The sequence below is a fragment of the Pyxicephalus adspersus genome, chromosome 5 (genome assembly GCF_032062135.1).
Source record: "Pyxicephalus adspersus chromosome 5, UCB_Pads_2.0, whole genome shotgun sequence".
NCBI lineage: Eukaryota > Metazoa > Chordata > Amphibia > Anura > Pyxicephalidae > Pyxicephalus > Pyxicephalus adspersus.
In genome coordinates this window covers 91,674,009-91,693,233 of record NC_092862.1, presented here as the reverse complement: position 1 = coordinate 91,693,233, position 19,225 = coordinate 91,674,009, and the positions used below count along the sequence as shown (strand labels likewise).

The window sequence follows — 19,225 nt, the reverse complement described above, 5'->3', positions numbered from 1 at the left end:
TATTCCTGAATCAGATCTATTCCAAGGTTTTTTGGGTCTTCCAGGTTCGCTGATATAAATGTTTTCCAACCAACAGAGCTTTATTAAAACTGGCTCTTTGTTCAAAGACCAAAATAAAACACAAGGTAAATATAAGAATTAAACAACTATGTAATCACATATGTTCATCTCAGCTTGTTACATATATTTTTAAATACAAAGTATGTTATTGTGGCTTTACATCACCATGATGTAATCCTTTGCACAGCAGCACTTAAACTGGATTAAGAAGGGCTAGCACTAGCAGCAAATTAGGCTTTTCTATGGTGCATTTGTTCTTAGAGTAAGCATTTTTCACCAAGCTGTGCTGCTGATGCAACAAAGATCAAAGACCTGACTGTGCTCTCGGGCAGGTGTATGCAAAAAAGAAAACTGGCAAGATAAAGTTACATATTTTTGCCAGATAAAAACATGTCTACTATCTAGTTGGCTTCTTTTGATTTCAATGTTAAGGATACCATGGGACTTTCATACCTGTTTCTATCCACTATTGTCTATAGAGCCTGTGGAGTCTGCCTTTTCAAAAATACTTGTGTAGGTTTCCCTGACCTTATTACATTGTGACACTGACCTATAACAAGTATACACATCATGAAAGACAGAATTGGTTCAACAATGGCAGCCTTTGTGCTTTCTCACCACGGTTATCTATTTCTCTTTTAGTATTTGGAAAACTTTACTTCTAATATTTTTTAAGAATGTAATTTCATTTTAGAATAATGTAACTGACAGTTTACATGTCCATATGTAGATTTACAAGCAATATTTAGGTACAGGTAGTCCCAAGTTAAGGACATCTGACCTACAGACGACTCCTAGATCCAAACAGGGCTTCCCTGCATGTTCGTGTGCAGGATGGAGGCTTGAGGGGGAAAGGGGGCAGTTCACATGACTTGCAGAAGAAATCTTTTGCTGTTCTGCTAGCTCTTGTAATTCTTTAATGGCCAAGACAAACTTTGCAGTTTTTTCTTTTTGCATATCAAAGGACAGCTTGCTCCACAAGTTAATAAATGCCTAGGGCACAAAATTTTTTTTTATTCTTTGTGATTAACAGTGAGGACTTTATACAGTAACTGACACCACGCTGCCCAATAATATGTTGAGACATACATCTGTCCTATTTGCATTTAATAAAATAAGGTACCTGTTCCAACTTACATACAAATTCAACCTGAGAACAAACCTACAGTCCCTATCTCGTATGTAACCCGGGGACTACTTGTATATCTATAGTGAATGAACAGTACATTGCATTTATATACCAATTAGGCATGTATCAAGCTGGCTTTAAACCGCTTGATACAAAGTTTAATTTAAAACCTTTCAGCTGTTCATACTTTTCAAGTATTTTTACAGTAACATTTTATATTGCCTCTACACGTTTCTTTTCATCATTTATTTTAGGTCATAAGCCTTTGCTTGTATCTATGATTGTGAGTTACAATTATATTTAGCAGCCACTAAATTAATAAATTCTAATTTAGGTATAGTATGGAGATGGTAAGAAGAGACATTTAAGGGGGATATGATCAATCTGTATAAATATATAAATGGTCCATATAGAGAACTCTCTTCCTAATTATTCACTTTGAGATCATTACAAAGAACAAGAGGACACTCTGCATCTGGAAGAAAAGAAGTTTAAGCATTCTTCTTTGTAAGGTCTTTAAAAATGTGGAATCGGCTCCCTCAGGAAGTAGTTTCAGCAACTACTATAGATTGCTTTATGAAAGAGCTGGATGTTTTTCTAGAAGCACAGAATATAACTGGGTATTAAGGCTTTAAAGTAAAAAAAACAGTGAGCATTGATCCAGGGAACATCCAATTTTTTTCCCCCTGGTGAAGCAAATTGTACCAGGGTTTTTTTTTGCCTTCCTCTGGACCAACTATGTCCATAAGGTTTTATATCTGGGATATGTTTATTTCCCCAGTGGTTCAACTTCATGGACTTTTGTCTTTTTTAAACCTGACTTACAATGTAAATACTATATAAACTAATATTTTTAAGTCACGGTCTACAAATTTTTACTGCCTAGGCAGTAAAAGTGTTTGCTTGCTATTTTAATGCCTCTGTAAAAATGTGTGGTTTTCCCCACCTTAAAATGCTTAAAAAAGCTTGCTTTTTATTCTAAGTTTATGAAGAGGATTATATACTGCATGTAAAGACTGAAAAAGTACACTGCAAAGCCATTGCATTAAAACAGGTGAAAAGTAAAAAAAAAACATATTGTCTTAATATTACAGTTTTTAAGGCAGCTGATAAGTGTAGTTTAATTGTATGGTATTTCTTAAAAATTACCACTAGTGTGAACTAATCTTTATGATTACTGCTTATGTTTTCATAAATTATTTAGTTTCACACTCATCAGATTTCACCTGCAGCAAGGAAGTAATACATCTCAGAGGAATTTTACCAGGTCACAGTAATTGTTTTCACGCCCCTGTGACTGTTTTCATAACTGGCCAAGTTTCTTCCCCCACTTTGCAGCAGGGATAAATGTTAAAAACTCTCTTCTTCATTGCATATGCATTTACATAATCTCTTATGTTCAAATTCCTAATTAGCTTTATTTCCAGGATAGTGCCTATATTTATGAATAGCTAGTATCCCGTGACATCTCCAGCTGGGCACAAATATCCAAAATGTTCAGTGTTATAATACCCAGCGTAGGCTTTTTGAACTTTATGTGGTCCAATACAAAGCAAAAATAAAGTTTTACCATTGTGTATAATTTAAAGTTTCCACAGTGTACACCCCTACTAGACATAATTGCATTTTACACACCACATGGTTAAGAGGGTAAAGTTTTTAAGTCATACAGTGTGTGACCAGCTTGAGAAACCAAGGTTCCAAGATTATCTAGTTGACTGACTTAGTTGGCTTATTGTGGGTGTTTATTTTTGTTTTGTGGGGAAACATGTAGAGAAACATGTAGGAAAGACCTAAATATTCACTTTCTCTAGCTTTTTGTTATTAAAATATATTTATGGAGTGTTTCCTTGGGCCTTTACAGCACTAAAAATGAACCCATAAATAATTCCATTCCATGTCAGGTTTTCGTCTGGGGTTTTTCAAGGCCAGGGTGAAAACATATTCATTTCAGTTTTTGTTTTGACTGCATGCATAAGAAGTTATCAGGTTGCAGCCAGCTACTGAAAGAGTCTATGCTTTCCACAGGCTGTGAATCATGAAGTTGTTGTGAATAGATAAAAGTTATGTAAAGCCAATTTGTTTTAGAACTCCTGGAACTTTATTGCTGTAAAGCAAAATCAAAGTCACCGAACATCACACTTGAGCCGTAGTTTCAGAAAACAGGGCATACTGTATACAATCTGTGCCTTTTTAATTAGGTACACATGTTTACTGTCTTTTTGACCTGTTTCTCTTAACAACTGCCCTAATTTGTACCATTGGTTCAAATAGTTGTACATCAGGGTACTATCCCTAGCTTGGTTTGTCAAGTCAGGGTACCTCTTTTATACATAAGGTAATTTTTTTTTTTTTAATGAGCTACTTACTGATTTCGGCCCTTTTAAAGGTTTACAGTAAACTGCAGCATTGTACTGCATGCTTAACTGCGCTCCTAACTGCTCATCTGTATAGAAGCAGTTGTGAACCACTTTGTCTAAGCATTTGAACATGGTTGCGTTTGGGTTGTGTCTCATTTACCGGAAGTTACATGTTGCAGGGTTACTACTTTTTTCCTCTACTGCAGGTCAACAAATTTGCGCATGATGCAGTGGTTGCCACTCCTGTAGGTATACCAGCAAATCGGGAGCTAGGTAGAAGCAACTTACGGTACACCACAAATTTGAAAGGGGGCTTAGTATATTGCTTTTAAAGTTTTCAATAATGTGAGTAATTCACACCAGATAACATAAAATAGCAACCACAGATACTGAATAACTTAGATGGGGTTAAGATGATATGTAATTATAATTTCACCCAATTTTCCCTAATTTATAAAATATTAAAAATAATATATTAGAAATGGCGAAAAACAGGTAAAATTGTAGACAAGCTGCAGAATGTAGCCAAAAGGAAAAATATTTTGTGAATTCCTTTATGTGGGTATTCTGCATTAAATGTCATGATTCCCATGCATGGTCCACAGTGACAGAAGTAGCACAAAAGATCAGTAGTTTTTCAATGTCTAAAAAGTAATTTGGCTGGAGTTTAAATCTAGGTAAATAGTAGAGCCTGAATATTTATTAAGCAAGCATGGCTGTCCCTGTATTTACATTATTTGTTACACAGAAACATGGTATTTCAAATATTATCACCTAACAAAAGATTATAAATAATTAGGTTTAACCTAACCTGTCTCCATATTGCACTGAACAAGCTGTAAAGCACTTTAAATGTCCATATCTGTCTCAATAAATATTGTGGAAACATTTTTAAATCATGGCCACATGGAGGTGAACCCAGACGCACTGAAACTTGACTTTGTCTGTTTTTGTTGTCATCTTTGAGGTTCTTAGGAATGAATGATTGTAAAGCTTGTAAAGCTTTTCTTTTATTGCTTGTTAAAAAAGTTAATGACTATAGCAGAGGTGCTTTTTAAGCTAAACTTTCACACACATATTTAAAAAAAAAATTAAAAAAAAACTTTTTGTTTAGGATATATTTTGCTGCAAATAAAAACTAATGAATATTTGATGTAATAGACACAAGTAACAAGAGCAAATTGGCCTTTTTTGCAAGTACAGGACTAAACTCCAAATTTATAAATTAAGCCCTAAAATATATACAAATTAGTCTAGTGCAAGAAGAATTGGAGTTCAGGAGAGTCGGCCCAACTCTAGAGACGTCTGGTACATGGGAAGTGGTTATAAGTGTAGAAGTCATTAGGAAATCATTGGAGGAGCACACAATTTGTATAGGGGTGTATTTGTGTATCAGATCACAAATGTTGGTGAGACAGGAGCTGTGGAGTGATTTAAAGGCAAACAAAATGAGCAGTAGTTTGAAGTGTATATATTTCAGGGTGGCACTAATCAGAAATATATGTTAATAATGTATTCTGAGGGGTTTATTAGTAAATTGAATAATTGCATTACTGTATTTAGGTATGTGCATAATTAAATGACTGTATTGATAAAATTGAAGATGGCGGGTTTCTGTGGGATTTCTGTGTGATATACAGATTGGAATGTTCTCACACACACACTGGTTTATTTATGGTCAAAGTATTATACAGCATCTGTTAGCAGCACCTGATATTGTCTATATTGAGCAAATAGTAAACAAGTTCCTGACAATAAAATAATAGACCTTTCATTTCTCCCCCAATAAGACAAGACCTCAAGTACCTTAAGTACACAAATAGCAAGAGCACCTGTGAGGGCGGACCCTTTGTCCACATATCCCCCGAAAATATGTGTTAGAAACCTATAGGGAAAAGAGTTGCACCATTGATAGTAATAACACATGACACTGGTACACGGCACAGAAGGTTGTGAAATCCCTACAAAAACAGGGTGCAGGAAAGCATAGGGAGGACCACAGAGGGATTCTCTCTGAGACAGGGACAGCAAATGGATTCAGTAAGGACTTTGATACATTAACTTTAAGCGTGTGTGTTAGAGGGCCTTAGGAGCCTAGTTAGAAATACTGGTCAACTTTGTACTTATAATTGTTTTGCAATCTATCTATTGGTTTGTTTTTCTCTTGCCCTATTGTTTATGTCTGCTTTGGCTTGGTAATTTGTCCTTAATATAATACAGTGGTACCTTGGTATAAGTCCTTAATCCGTTCCAGATCCTTGGACTTATACCAAACAGGACTTAGACCAAACAAATTTTTCCCATAAGAAAATGATTAATCCATTCCCATGAAAAAAAATCATATTGTTATTGGCATATTATACATTGATGGGGCTGTAAAGAATAATTTAAACATTGATTAATACTAAAATACAAAAATACAAAAGCAACTAGATGAAATAAATGAAAATTTGACCTCACTTTACCTTGCTGAGAAGAGTCGAGTACCTACTAGGATGGTGCTGAGAAGGGAGGAGGAGGAAATAATATGTAATTCACAGGGAGTTATAGCGTGGGTTGTTCACTGAATGGTAGCAAGTGGCGTACTTACGCTCGTGGGCAGTCATGGCTCTGTCTCGAGAGAGGTAAATAAGGGTAGCGAGCGGTGTTATGACTCATTTTGACGCATACAAGTTCTAGCAAAAAGGTTGTACACCAAGCAAAATTTTTCGGGTCCAAACAGGACTCATACCAAGTTGGACTTATTCCAAAGCAGACCTATACCGAGGTACCACTGTTTATACTTATATTTCCAAGCATTGGTGTGTTTCTTTCGCTGACAAATCACCTCAAAAAACCTACAGGGAATTTAATGGTTGGATTTATATTAATAATTATGTACAAATTATTTTGATGTTCATATAACTGATATCCATCCTATAATAAAGACTTTTAAGTCCAACATTTATTATAGATTGAGGAGAGAGTATTGTAGGCCAAATGAAGATATAGGTTTGCCACAGGAAGAGGTGTACAGATATAAGAGAACAGCTCCAAAGACTAAACCTTGGGAAACATCAACATGTTCGTGACCACTGACAAGAAAGGGAGTTGGAGAGGATGAGTTATTTTGAAGGAGCTATCAGTAAACTGGAAGTGAACCAAGAAGAGAAGTGTTACTGATACCAATAAAATGCAGGATTAAAAGAGTGAAAGAGTGTTATCAACAGTGTCAATAGCAGAGGAAAGCTCTAGGGGAAGAGTTGCCGTGTGACTTTTCCCCCCGAGGAGGTCTTTGGCCTAGTTTCTCAGAGCCTTGTCTATTAGGCTACTTACACATGTTAGACTTTTGTTGTTGGAAAGGATCTATCACGTCATTAATGGATCTGCCAGGACGGATCCATAAATGATGCGGACAGCCGCTGTACATGCATCTGATTCTCAGAATCATCTGGCGTGTGTATGAAGCCTTAAATGTTTAGGTCAGAAATATATATACAGGTCAGATATAAGCATTTACGCAGTAAGTTATAGTTCAGATAATCAGTTAGTCTTTAGTAGATTTTGTAAATTTATATATGCTTAACACAAAATCTTGTAAAGGACCAAAATACTTGTAGTATGTAGTACTACAAAATATTCGTAATGTAGTACCACTTTACTTAAATGCTTTATTCATATTGTCTTCACTTTATAATGCTTTGCTATATTTCAGGTTTTTGCCACAGTTCAAAAGGAACTGCAGAAAAAAAAAAGAAGAGCCCCACCACCACCAACTCCACAAATGCCAAATGAAAAGAATGAAGATCTGGATAAAAGGAAAAGCTCCACGGGTGAGTATTAACTTCAGAACCTTAGCATGCATTAACAATGCATATACATGATGAAATTGTATGCTGCACTTCCCAATTTGTTCACTAATTAGATCCCTAAAAAATTAACTTCACAATAGTAGGCTAAAAAACGAATATCCATTTAGCAGAATCTTTTTACATTCTGATTATAACATGAGAAATTAGTTGGAATTCTCTAACTTGATTATTGAACCATGAAACTTATCATGTTAGTTCCATTTTATTTTTTTTTATTTTTTTCAATTGTAGATGTCTACATCAATTAATGTACTGTTGGGAATTGCAAATGTAATTTCAGCTGTTTCAGATGTGAAAGCAGTTATCACTTGTCTTATAATGGAGTGGCATTTTTATGTCTTTCTCGAGCCTGAGAATATTGGATCGTACATAATTATGTTGTTATTCTGGTTGCTGTACACTCCTCAGATTCTCATGAATATTTAGGTATGTGCAATAAGTTGAATATTTGCACCGAACTACAGTGATGGTGCTAGTAAATAATACTTCATATAAATGCCAAGAAAAAATTAGAATACATTATATGTGTAGATCGTTTAAATACACATTTAATACTTATTGTGGAGCATGGAAAATTTCACATCAAAACAAGATATCTGTTGTAGAAATTATGTCAGGTTCTAACTTCAGAACACTTAAATCATCAACAGCAGGTGATTGGGTTAGAAATTTTGTCAAACATTTACTTAAATGCTTTAAAAACTTGTAATTAAGAGGCTTTTTTTGCTCAAAGAAGTAATCTGCTTTTAGTACATTGGCCAATAATTTTATTATCCCTTTGGAGTCCTATTGCACACCTTGGGTTCTTGACCAAATCCCCTTTTATGGCCTAAAAAGGCATTAGAAATTAACTTAGGCATTAGTCTTGCCGGAGGACATTGTTGGCATGTGTATTGCAATAAATACATTTAGTAATATCACACATAATGGATCTGTTCGGAGACAGTAATAAACATTCAGGTTTGACTAGACAGAGATTCTTATGTTTATTTTTTTAGAAAGAAAAAAAGAAATGCAGTTGTAGTGTTGTGCTTATAAGCCCTTTTACCTAATTCTAATTCTGTTTCTATCATTAAGAAAAAAATTAATTAAGCTCATTTTTGTTAAAAATTGTTGGAAGCAACAATATATGTTAAAGTAAATGTCATTCTAAACAAATTCAAAATTTGCTTTTAGTTTGTATTCAATGAAATGTTAAATGTTTAATTTACTTCCTAAATCCTTCCCACAATCTCCTTCATAACAGTAATAAAATAGAAGCAGACAGTTGTGTGCTCTGAAATTTTATGTTGCATATTGCAGTCAACCCAATTTGTTCAGAACATGAAAAATGTGTAGTCAGCTGAGATACCTAGGAATATTTAGGAAAGGCTTTAGCAATATGGTGATGCTCATTCATAGTTAACTGAATAAGAAGGTAGCACAAGAAGCTGTTAGTATGTTTAGTGATGTCACCATCTTAACTATGCTGCCTGAGTTGTGTAAATCACTAGAGTGGTTGAAAAGAACAACAAATATATTGGCAGGTAAACTAGTTGAGTTACACATAACTCAACTCCAAAGTTATCTGTTTGGCTTAAATGACTTGTGATATTGCTTTTAGATCTCATTATTATGTTGGAATGTTAAATTTTAGTTACCATACCACGGATTACTAACTTGTAAGTCCTCTGACATTAACACCATTCTAATTTCTTGTTTAGAGTTAAAATATAAAGATTTGTAATGCAGTTTATATTTTATTAGCATTTTGCTCATTAGCAGAAGATAAGCATGTTGTGTTTTTGTACATGTAATGGATGTTTTATTTGAGTGTGCTAAAAGCTAACAAGTTCATTGGTTTGTGTTACTTCATGTCCTAGCCTCTGTGCATGTTTACCTGCTCTTTTAAGTTGCAAGACTTAATTTAAGTAGGTAAGGTGATAATAATTACAGGTTGCCAAGTGCTGGAAGCACATCGGACTCAGTTGCAAGATTTTTTAAATAATTTATTGCTCATAAGCTTTTGAACTGGAGGCCCCAACAACTTGTTAGCTTGTTAGCCAAAGTAACATTTAAATATATTTTAATCTCAAACATTTGGAGCTTGGCAGCTATACTGAAATTTTTAAGTTTGGTAATACAGTTTAACCCCCCTAGCGTTCTAATTCTGTCAGTTTTTTGATGCAAAAAGTGATCCTATTTTTTTTTGCATAGAAATTTTTGCTTATATTGTGGGCCTGTAGTTCTTAGGATTAACTCCGGGGTATAATAATTTTATTTATTTATTATACTATAATCATAAATTATAATATAATACATAATTATAAATCATTATTATAAAAAATAATGAAATAGACCACAACAGTGTAATTTATCAAAAAAAAAAAATTTTTATCAAAAATTTCTAATTGAAATTTTCCAAACATGGGTGAAATTATTTTGATAAATATTAAGATAAATTAAATGCAGATTTTAGAAAAAAAAATATTTACATTTTTAGTAGACATCCCGGGTGTGGTACAGAAAGTAGGCATTCCATAGGCACTGCTCAACAAGATGCCTGAAAATCTTCTTGTAGTACTTCCTTTGCGGTTTCCTCATCGCTGGGTAGAATGTCATGGCTTGGTCAGCTCTGCCAACACCTCCCATGGTGTTGTTGTAGTCAATCATCACCTGTGGCTTCATCACTTCTTTCCCACATTGTGTGTACCAGAACGGTGGAGACATTATGGACAGTACTCATCAGTCACACATCTTTCTTGTCACGCCATCTTAGGGCCATCATCTTTCCTTTCTGCCAGGCAACAATTTCTCCTGTCTTCAGCTTCCCTTTTGCAAACAGTGCTGGCAGGTTGCGCCGGTTAGCCCTAACGGTTCCATACGCATCTGTTCTGTGTTGCAGAAGGAACTCTAAAGCTCAGGAGAGGTGTAGAAATTGTCAGTTATGACACAATAGCCCTGACCTAGCAATATCTCAAAAAGGGACTGAAGATGTGGCCAATCCATAATTGCTGTATCTGGGGTTGAACTGTGTCCCTTTTCCAGTGTACAGTACCGTATTCCAGATGTAGCCAGTTGAGGATTCGCACAGCATATAGGTCTTCACGCCAAATCGTGCCCTCTTTGACGCAATGTACTGCACCCAGCTGAGCCTCCCCTTGTAAGCCATTAGACTTTCGTCAATGCTGACATCTCTTTCTGGCACATAGGTTTGCTGGAAATTTTGTAGAATAATCTGAGATACTTCCCCAATTTTTTTGAGTTTTGGTGCAGGATGGGTAGTCTCATTGTTTGCGAAGTGAAGTTAAAAAAATTAGCAAAAAATTTCAAAAAGTTACCAAACACAGAGCAGCATAGAGCAGCAAAGATAGCACAGAGCAGCGCACATGTTTGCATAAAAAAAATTAGCAAATAATTTCAAAAAGCAAACACAAGAGCGGCTTACCTGTTTGTCTCCGCAACAATTTTTTCAATAACTTCATTGGTCAAAAACAACTTCAGGTATGGCAGGGGATCGTCGCATTCAGCCTCAATTTTCATCCCAGGTGCGCCGGTAAATGGAAATCTTGGCGGTGCTGCCTGGCCTGCATCAAGGTCAATAGGATACCATGTGCGCACAGGTTCAGAATCATCGCTCAGTTCACTTTTGCTGTCCGATGACAAATTTTCTTGGTGAATCACTATCGCTTGATTCCACAAGGGACTCCAAATCGCTATTGCTGCTTTCAAATTCCTCCAAAACAGCGCTTGCGCCGGCGAGATGCCGTTTGGATACCATGCGGTCTCCAGCAAACAGTCAGGAACAATGAAGGTCAAAGACAAAGTGATGAAATGATACATTCAGGAAGTGATTTATAAGTCATCAAAAGGTCAGATCAAGGTCAGGGATAATAGTCGGCAAAATGTAAATCAGGACACTGGGCAATGATGCTTGGTGCACTAAAATGTGTTTTGATACTTTTATTTTGTGTTTTTTGGTGTATTTCACTGTGAAAAAAATTTCCCGCCCCCAGAATCCATCACTCCCATCGCATCACCCGGAGGATGTCACACATCTTGCTGGGTGATGCGGTGGGGATGTCCCCGCCCTGCTCACTCTCCTGCTCACATCACCCGGAGGCTGATCTCCAGGTGATGCGAGCAGCTGCAGTAGATTCAGGGGGTGCTGCCAGCGGGAAATCTCCGCTGGCATCACCCCTGGGATTTACTGTTGGTGATCGCATCTGCAGTTAGATGCGATGCACCATGCGGAAATCCTGCATGGTGCATCGCATCTAACTGCAGATGCGTGCAGCGGGGTGGTGGGTACCCGGGCGGTACTTAAAAGCAGATTACTCGGTAATCTGCTTTTAAATTTACCGCCTGGCCACGCCCCCTGACGGAGAAGCGCCCTGGCATCACAGCGGGATCATGCAATCGCCGCTGGAGCAGGGGGCTAAGGTAAGGGGGACCCCCAAAGTTACCTGAGTGTGACTCGGGGTTACTGCGTTTTGCATTGTTTTCCCACCCCGAGTCACACTCAGGATTACCCCTAGGGGGATTAAGCAAAAAATGTTGAGAGTTTTTTTAGAATAAAGATAATCAAAGACGTGCCTTAGAAATTTTTTGCATCTTGGTGGTTTACTGCACTGGTTCACTGCATGATATACATTTGTGAGCAGTTGACTGTTTTATTCAGTGGGTTAAACAACATCAGATATAGCATAAAGCAAATGTGCTAGTCTTATTAAAGTTTGGAGACCTTTTCTTTAAAGCCAGCCTTAAAATTTTTTAGAATGTTCTATTGTATTTGTTCACTTATTTAAAACATTAATTAAATATGTATACAAGAGAGAAGAAAACAACAGGAGTTTTTCATTGTCAAAGTATATTGTGCAAATGTTATACATTTAATAACATTGGCTTCAATCATTTAAATGGATGGCCCATAGCCCACTTGCATTGGTGGGGTGTAGAACCTAGTAGTAACAAATTGCTTCTAAAGTAAAGTTATTTGATGACCCCATACAGCAATGGAGTATGCAAGAGGAGAGAGAAGAAAAGTTGCATTTCGCCAAAAAGTCTTCCTCAGGGTGATGAGACTAATGGTACAATGTTGAAGTAGGTTCTTAGTTTAGTATAGAGAGATGCCTGTCATTTAGGGGGCAGATAATCCTGAGTGGAAACAAAAAACGGAGTCAGTCCAAATGTTTGGAGCAGGCTCTTGCTCTTCAGGGGTTGGAGTACCACCTATCCATATATGTGCTTCTGTTGCTATGGGTTATGCACCATCCATTTGAATAATTGTATGAATTATCACTAACCTGGAAACAAATATTATGATGCACTTATCAACCGTAACTGAACGCCATAAAATGATGTCAACATTTATTGCTATATTCTATTATTATTCCTTTTTCTTGGGTACCTTCACTGAGGGCAGCAGAATTTTTACTATCATATAAACTTATATAAGAGAGATAAAGAGTCTGCAGATGCAAAACAAATACTGGTTGGCTTGCTTTTTTGCTGCCCAATTGGCTTTAATACCTTGTGAGTTGAACTTCAAGTTGGAGAGTGTCAGAACTCTAAAACAAGTCAATGAGCATGACAACCAAAAAGCTACAATTTTCATTTTAAATTCTTGCACATGTTTCCTCCTGGTACCTAGACATGCTTTGACTTTAAAATGTTGTCTGCGCAGTTTTGTGATGTAATGGTTCCCAGGCCAAACACCAAGTTTATGTACTATACATATATTAAAAAGGTGGCATTTAGAGCTAAGTAAATATTAATTTTTAATTTTTGTATCTATTACTTTGTGTATGTCACAGAACTGAAGGATTTAGACCTTTGTCAAGTTTTAATTCATCTTAAAGCATTAAAGCCCTCAACCCCCCTGCAATCCTGACTTTATTAGGTCCAGGGCTGCCCTGGGGCTATTCCCCTTTTTTGGTGCGGATGGGACATTGAGCACAACATCTTCTTTCCTCTTTTTCTTGCTGCTGCTCATATCACTCAATCTTGCACTGTGCAGGTGACCAATCTCACTGCACATCTGGTGAGGGGGAACCTTTCAAAAAAACATCTAAAGGCAACTAACATTTTCATGGAAAGGTCAGCAATGGCAGACTACAGTATATATTTCTACCTGCATTGTATTGTTCTCTGGGGTATCGTTATGAAAAAAGCACTTTTTATTTAGGTCTAATTTATTTCTTGAACTGCGCCATGAATGGAGTAGGGTTATTAGTGAACTTATCACAATCATGGGCATCCAATGAAGGAAATGTTTAAGCAGAACTCTAGTGCAAACAGCACATTGGAACAATCAGTAAAGCTTATAGGGTGGGCGGGTAAAGTCAATAGAATAAAAGTTGAACTATAAAATCAGTAAAACAGTGCAAAACATGCACATTTCACCTTGTTTACAGTAAAAATAGTTAAAAATAGAAAAATACCCGTAACCTGTGGTGAACCACTCCCCCTAATTGGTGTACATATTTTCTTGTGGAACAGAAATTAGTCTGTTTATATTCCAGCATTGCAGTGAACTCCTAAAGTCTTGCGGGTAGGGGGTGTTGTATAGCAGGGGGAAGAGAATTTTACATGTACACCAGACTAGGCAAGTGAGTTCCACTTTGATGTCCTATTCAGGGAATTTTGTGCATGTAGTCAGGTATACATAATGAACATACATTTTGTAAAAAAAAAGGTTTTGAATTGAGCATACAACATTCCGCATCACTAATGCAAGAAATAATTTATTCTTTCTTGAATCAAGTACTAATGCACCTGTAAATTGCTGGTTACTTTAGCATGTTTGTACCATGGTACCACTTGTACCATGCCTAATAAACAATGTTGTAAATTATTGGTCTGTGGCCAGTAAGTGCACCCTTTATATTTTGTAGGCAATATTTCTAAATTATATTATAATGGTACAATTATGCTAAGCAAATTAAATTTGTTTAGTTTGGCTGGAAAACTTAATGAAGATTATGCAACAGTTATGTCTGATAAGAAAAGTGCATCCTTGCTTTTACTACTACTGTTCTCATCAGATAGGTGTATGTTCAAAGTGAAATGTAGATGCTGCACTGAAATATCCTCTTTGTTCTTTCACAATCTAGCTGTGGTGTGTTTTAATGTATTACACAGTGCAGTAATGAAATAGATCAGCAGGAAATACCTCTCTATGTTTTGTATGCAGTAAAGAACATGTAGAGCCTATTTGCCCTAAACAACCCAGACCTACCTAAAGTAGAACTAAACTGAAAAATAAAAAAATCACACTTACTTTTAATTGCGTAGATCCCTCGATCTCGCTGGAGCTTTTATCGATTGGGTCCTGCGCCATCCTGGAATTATTCTTCGTCCTGGTGTTGGGTGCCGGCCCTTTTCTGGGTACGGGAAAAAACGAGTGGTGATCTCACTGCGCATGCATGAGATCGACATCTTTTTACCCTCAGTGAAGTAAAATGCCCCTTCTGGTCATGGCTGATATCGGGCATGCACAGAAGGAACAGGTAAACTAAAGGTTGACATAAAGGTTGCATTGGGCAAGTTTATTCAAAAACATAAAAATTTTGAATCCTTGTCAGTAAACAAATGTTCAGTGGCTGAATGTGATACATATCAGAAAAATGTGAACTTGCAAAAGTGTGAACTTGCAACTTTAAAAACATTTTGGGTTCATGTAAACTTCTAAAGAAACATGAAAGACAAAATGTATAATATGTTGCCAACATGAAATAATCTATATATTAATCTTCACATAGGTAATGGACGGCAGGTTCCACAAAAACCCCCAAGAGGAACATCCAGAAGTCCACCTCACTTAGTGATACCCCCACCCCCTCCCTACCCTCCACCTGATAATGATATTATGGATCCATCTATCTATGAAAATGGAGCTGCTATAACAGGATCAACCAAACCTATACCTGCTAAACGTAGGTCCATACCAGGCTGTAATATATATTTTATCTGCTCCTGTCTGCTCCACTTTTACTTTTTTATCACTCAGCTTTCCTCTAGTCTGGCTACTTTTCTTTTCTTCCAGCCATTTATTATGGCGGATTTCCATGAACCCTTAAATTGTGCTCATTAATGTTGGTATCAACAGATATGCTTTGCCTCAGAATAAACATCAAAGAGCAAACCAATTGATAGGATGGAGAGTTGTATTTTTTCATGCACAATCTAGATGTGCACAAATAATTTTTAAGAATAATTCTGTGGCAACAAATATAAGAGATTAAAGATTTGCTTATTCACTGGTTAATACATTTTATTCACTTTTCTTGTGATTGCCACAGGCTGATAAAGGATTCAGGTAGCCACATATTAAGCAATTAGGGAGGCATTAGCTATCTTTTGCACTTTTGATTTCTTTATTTATATTTCTATTTTCTGAACGTTAGCATTTATCACCATTGTCTGCATCATTTTCTAGTCTTTGCTTTTTTGAAGGAGGTATGTTGACCCCATAACTAAATCAAAGTAAAAGGGTCCTAATCAAAAAGAACTTGCAAAGTAATTCAGTTTATTGGTAACTTTTTGTTTTTCAAAGTTAAAAAAATTTACTTTTCTGAAATGGCAAAAAAAAATGTAAACGTTTAAATAACAATCTATCAAAATTACGAAATTTGCTTTAGCTTCTGGTAAACAGGAAATTATATTTACCTGTACTAGTATAATTAACAAAATTAAATGATGCAACTAACCAAAGCAATTAATTGTCATTGTCTTTCCCAAGCTCTCAAGTGTTCAAAGTATTTGTTAAGGCTTAAAAAAGTAATATTAGTATATCTCTACCAATCATTAATAATTATTTTTACTAAGTGAGCAGGAATAATAATTTTAAGATCTATGCAGTATATAATCAAGATAAATAAAGACTTTTTTTAATGTAATTAAATTTCTTAAGCTTTTTTAATGCCTTAGTAGGTATATGGATAGTAAAGCTAGTAGTTGAACTAATATATTGTTCTATTGTGCTGTCATGATTGCTAAACATTAAACACTTGGTCCCAGCGCTGAGAGCAAACTTTACTGCAAACCTGACAGTAAAAAATGAAAACCTGTTTTGGGGGATTGCTTACAGTAACAGGAGTTGCACCAGTTCAGTAAGGTAGCACATGGTCAATTTTCAGAACAAACTTTAGGCACCTGCCTAAGTTCTTGCCAATAAACACAAAGTAAAAAAACTAAAGACAGACAGTAGCCTGGCTGGGCAACTAACTACCTCTTTGGTAGTTACCTCTCTTACCAGCAGAAAGACACAAAGTCGTTTTGCACAAAACAAAATATGGCAAATTACACTCTAATGGTGGTCTCTTGACCTCCTTTCCCCTCTTGCTTTGGAAAGACAGTGAGCTCCACAGTCTGCAGGGGTTTACTAAACTAGAGCTCCCATGTTCTCTAAGTCCAGATGAAGACCTGGACATAGATTGTGTGGACGAGGATCCCTTGGCCAGATTCGGCTCCAGGACCCTTAATACTGGATTTTTATTAAAGCCATCTGTCAGTTACACATCAAAATGAATTTTCCTGGAGCTATTAATTTGCAAAACACCTCAACCTGGGCAATACATAAATACCATTGAAGACCTTTCCAGTCAAACCCTGGGACATCCTGTCATAAAAAAAACCCTAAAATCATACAGCCAGCTATGTGTGTATGTCTTTTTGGAAACTCCTTGAGGGGGAAAAAGATTATAGCTCCCAGCTTCGAAACTTGTATTCTGACATCCCTTCTCTGGCGTTACTAGCGCCCAAATTGGTAAGCTAGACAAAGCAAATTCAGGCTTTGAGTTTGGTGGGTGGGGAGTTCAGAGCTACACCATAGAATAATGAACACCATAGGTTTGGTTGCTCCTGTGAGGCTATATGGGAATAAAAACAAGGTGGGCCACCAGATTGCTGGTTGCAGTCCGGGAGTATCCTGGGTTTCAGGAATGCATTAAAAATTACCTTCATTTGTAAATGTGTTCAGTGTGCAAATTTTTGCAATCTGTCTTTAAATATTATATAGTGTACTGATGTCCTTAGGGCAAAACTATCATCACAAGAAGCCTAACACTTTTATAGGGCTTTAAACCTTAATGGATTTTCCTGATGGTTCCTAGCGATAAATTCATTTTCCAGTCTTGACTTATTCAAATCTCCATACAGACCAGGATGGAAGCCTAAATTGTCACATATGCTTGCATGTATTATATTCCTCCAAAAAGATGCTCCCATCATTGATTGTATATCCAATATTTTGCACTATGCATAAATATCAGCCTATGTAGAAAGCCTACATTTAGCCTTGTTGCAAAAAGAAATGTTTTACTATGCTATTCAATATATTTAGTACAGCTGAGATACAGTAAGATTTTGATGTGTCAATATGGATTGGATTGTACACATCAGGATTATTTATATATAGAAGGTACATTTTTAATTGTGTAATCTAAACAGTAGTATAAAAACTGTATCTGGCTTGTTTGTGTGCTTTCTCGCTGTTTATATGTCCAGACACACTGTTTTATGTTTAAACACATTACTCTGCAAATGAAATATGGCTGTAATAAAAGATGTCAGTGCTGGAGTCAGGATATAAGTAAGCCTAATGAACATACTTTTGTGTATTTGTTTTATACACTGTTTCTGGGTATGTTCAGTGAACATATTTGGATTTTGTAAGAACAAAACGTACTGTTCCTGTAGCCACAGTCCCAGAGCAAGCACTACATGAAAAAAGTGCCACTATTCAGTCTGAAAAGCCATAGGTCATAACCTCCCATGACGCAGTCTGTGAGTATTAAGTAATATGAATACTGTTCTCTGGATTTAGGAGAGGATCGGATTGCTCACAGCTTCTTCTTGTTTTCCTACATGTGAATTATTGGTAATTTCTGACAGTTCAGTCTTTAACTGCTTGCTTATATAAGGGTGATCTATTTGTTTCAGTTTCCTGTTACTCACACTGCTGTGTTTTTTGGAATGTTATGACTTTGAAACTAAAGCTCAGATAACCAGCAGTGGTTTGCTGTGAAATTTTTGTTTTGTGATTGGATTGCATTTGCTTGTTTTCCTGAGGGTGGAGTGGTAATGTTGGCCTGATCTGACCCTTGTACTTAACACTTACCCATTCTGCATTCTCTTTCCTGTTTCTGTTCTTTACAGTTTACTGCTGTGCATCATTCCCTTCAAATACCAAGAGCTGCTGAGCAAACACTTCATAAGTGGCTTTCTTACATTTCACGTTTCATCTGATCTTCACTCTTTCTGTTTTTTCCTACACAGTGGTGGACTACAAATACAGAATAAATGTGTTGTCTCTTTCAATTGTTCTACCCTCACACTATTTTACCACACATTTTCTTATGTTTTATATTATATGATACAAAATGTAAACATATTTCTTTATATATCATTTGAAAAGAACATGTACAATATAAATATGTATCAGTTTTGCCTCTGAATCTGCCTTTTTGAATCTGTCTTTTTTTTATCATATTTTTGTATGATTCCATGTCAGATTGCAAACAATTGAGTGACTAAAACCCCATACAGAGGTCAGCTCAGCCAAACTTTTCAGTGACTGATAAATGAATGAGTGCTCTACACACAGTGCCATCTGTTTGATGAAGTGAGGAAGGAAGACAGGCATGTGTTGCCCTGCTGTGCATTTCTCCATATGAGTGCACAGCAGCCATTAACTGTGGCAGATTGATGAACATTGTCACAGGAGGACCACCGTATACATGTCATATTTTCAGTCAAGATGAGCTCAACCATTAGCTTCGGGAGAGAATCATCTGATGTATGCCAGAATTTATTATTATTATTATTTAACAGGATTTATATAG

At 36.3% G+C, this 19,225-nt stretch overlaps 1 protein-coding gene across 4 annotated transcripts in view; it reads left to right on the top strand.

The window, feature by feature from the left end:
• Positions 1 to 19,225, top strand: part of COBL (cordon-bleu WH2 repeat protein) — a 241,175-nt gene that overhangs the window by 162,058 nt on the left and 59,892 nt on the right. For 3 of the 4 annotated variants that reach the window (XM_072412123.1, XM_072412122.1, XM_072412124.1), the window contains 2 exons: positions 7,244 to 7,361; positions 15,143 to 15,316. In XM_072412123.1, the coding sequence (XP_072268224.1) occupies positions 7,244 to 7,361; positions 15,143 to 15,316 (292 nt within the window). The remainder of the gene's footprint in view (positions 1 to 7,243; positions 7,362 to 15,142; positions 15,317 to 19,225) is intronic. The other variant, XM_072412125.1, reaches the window with a different exon arrangement.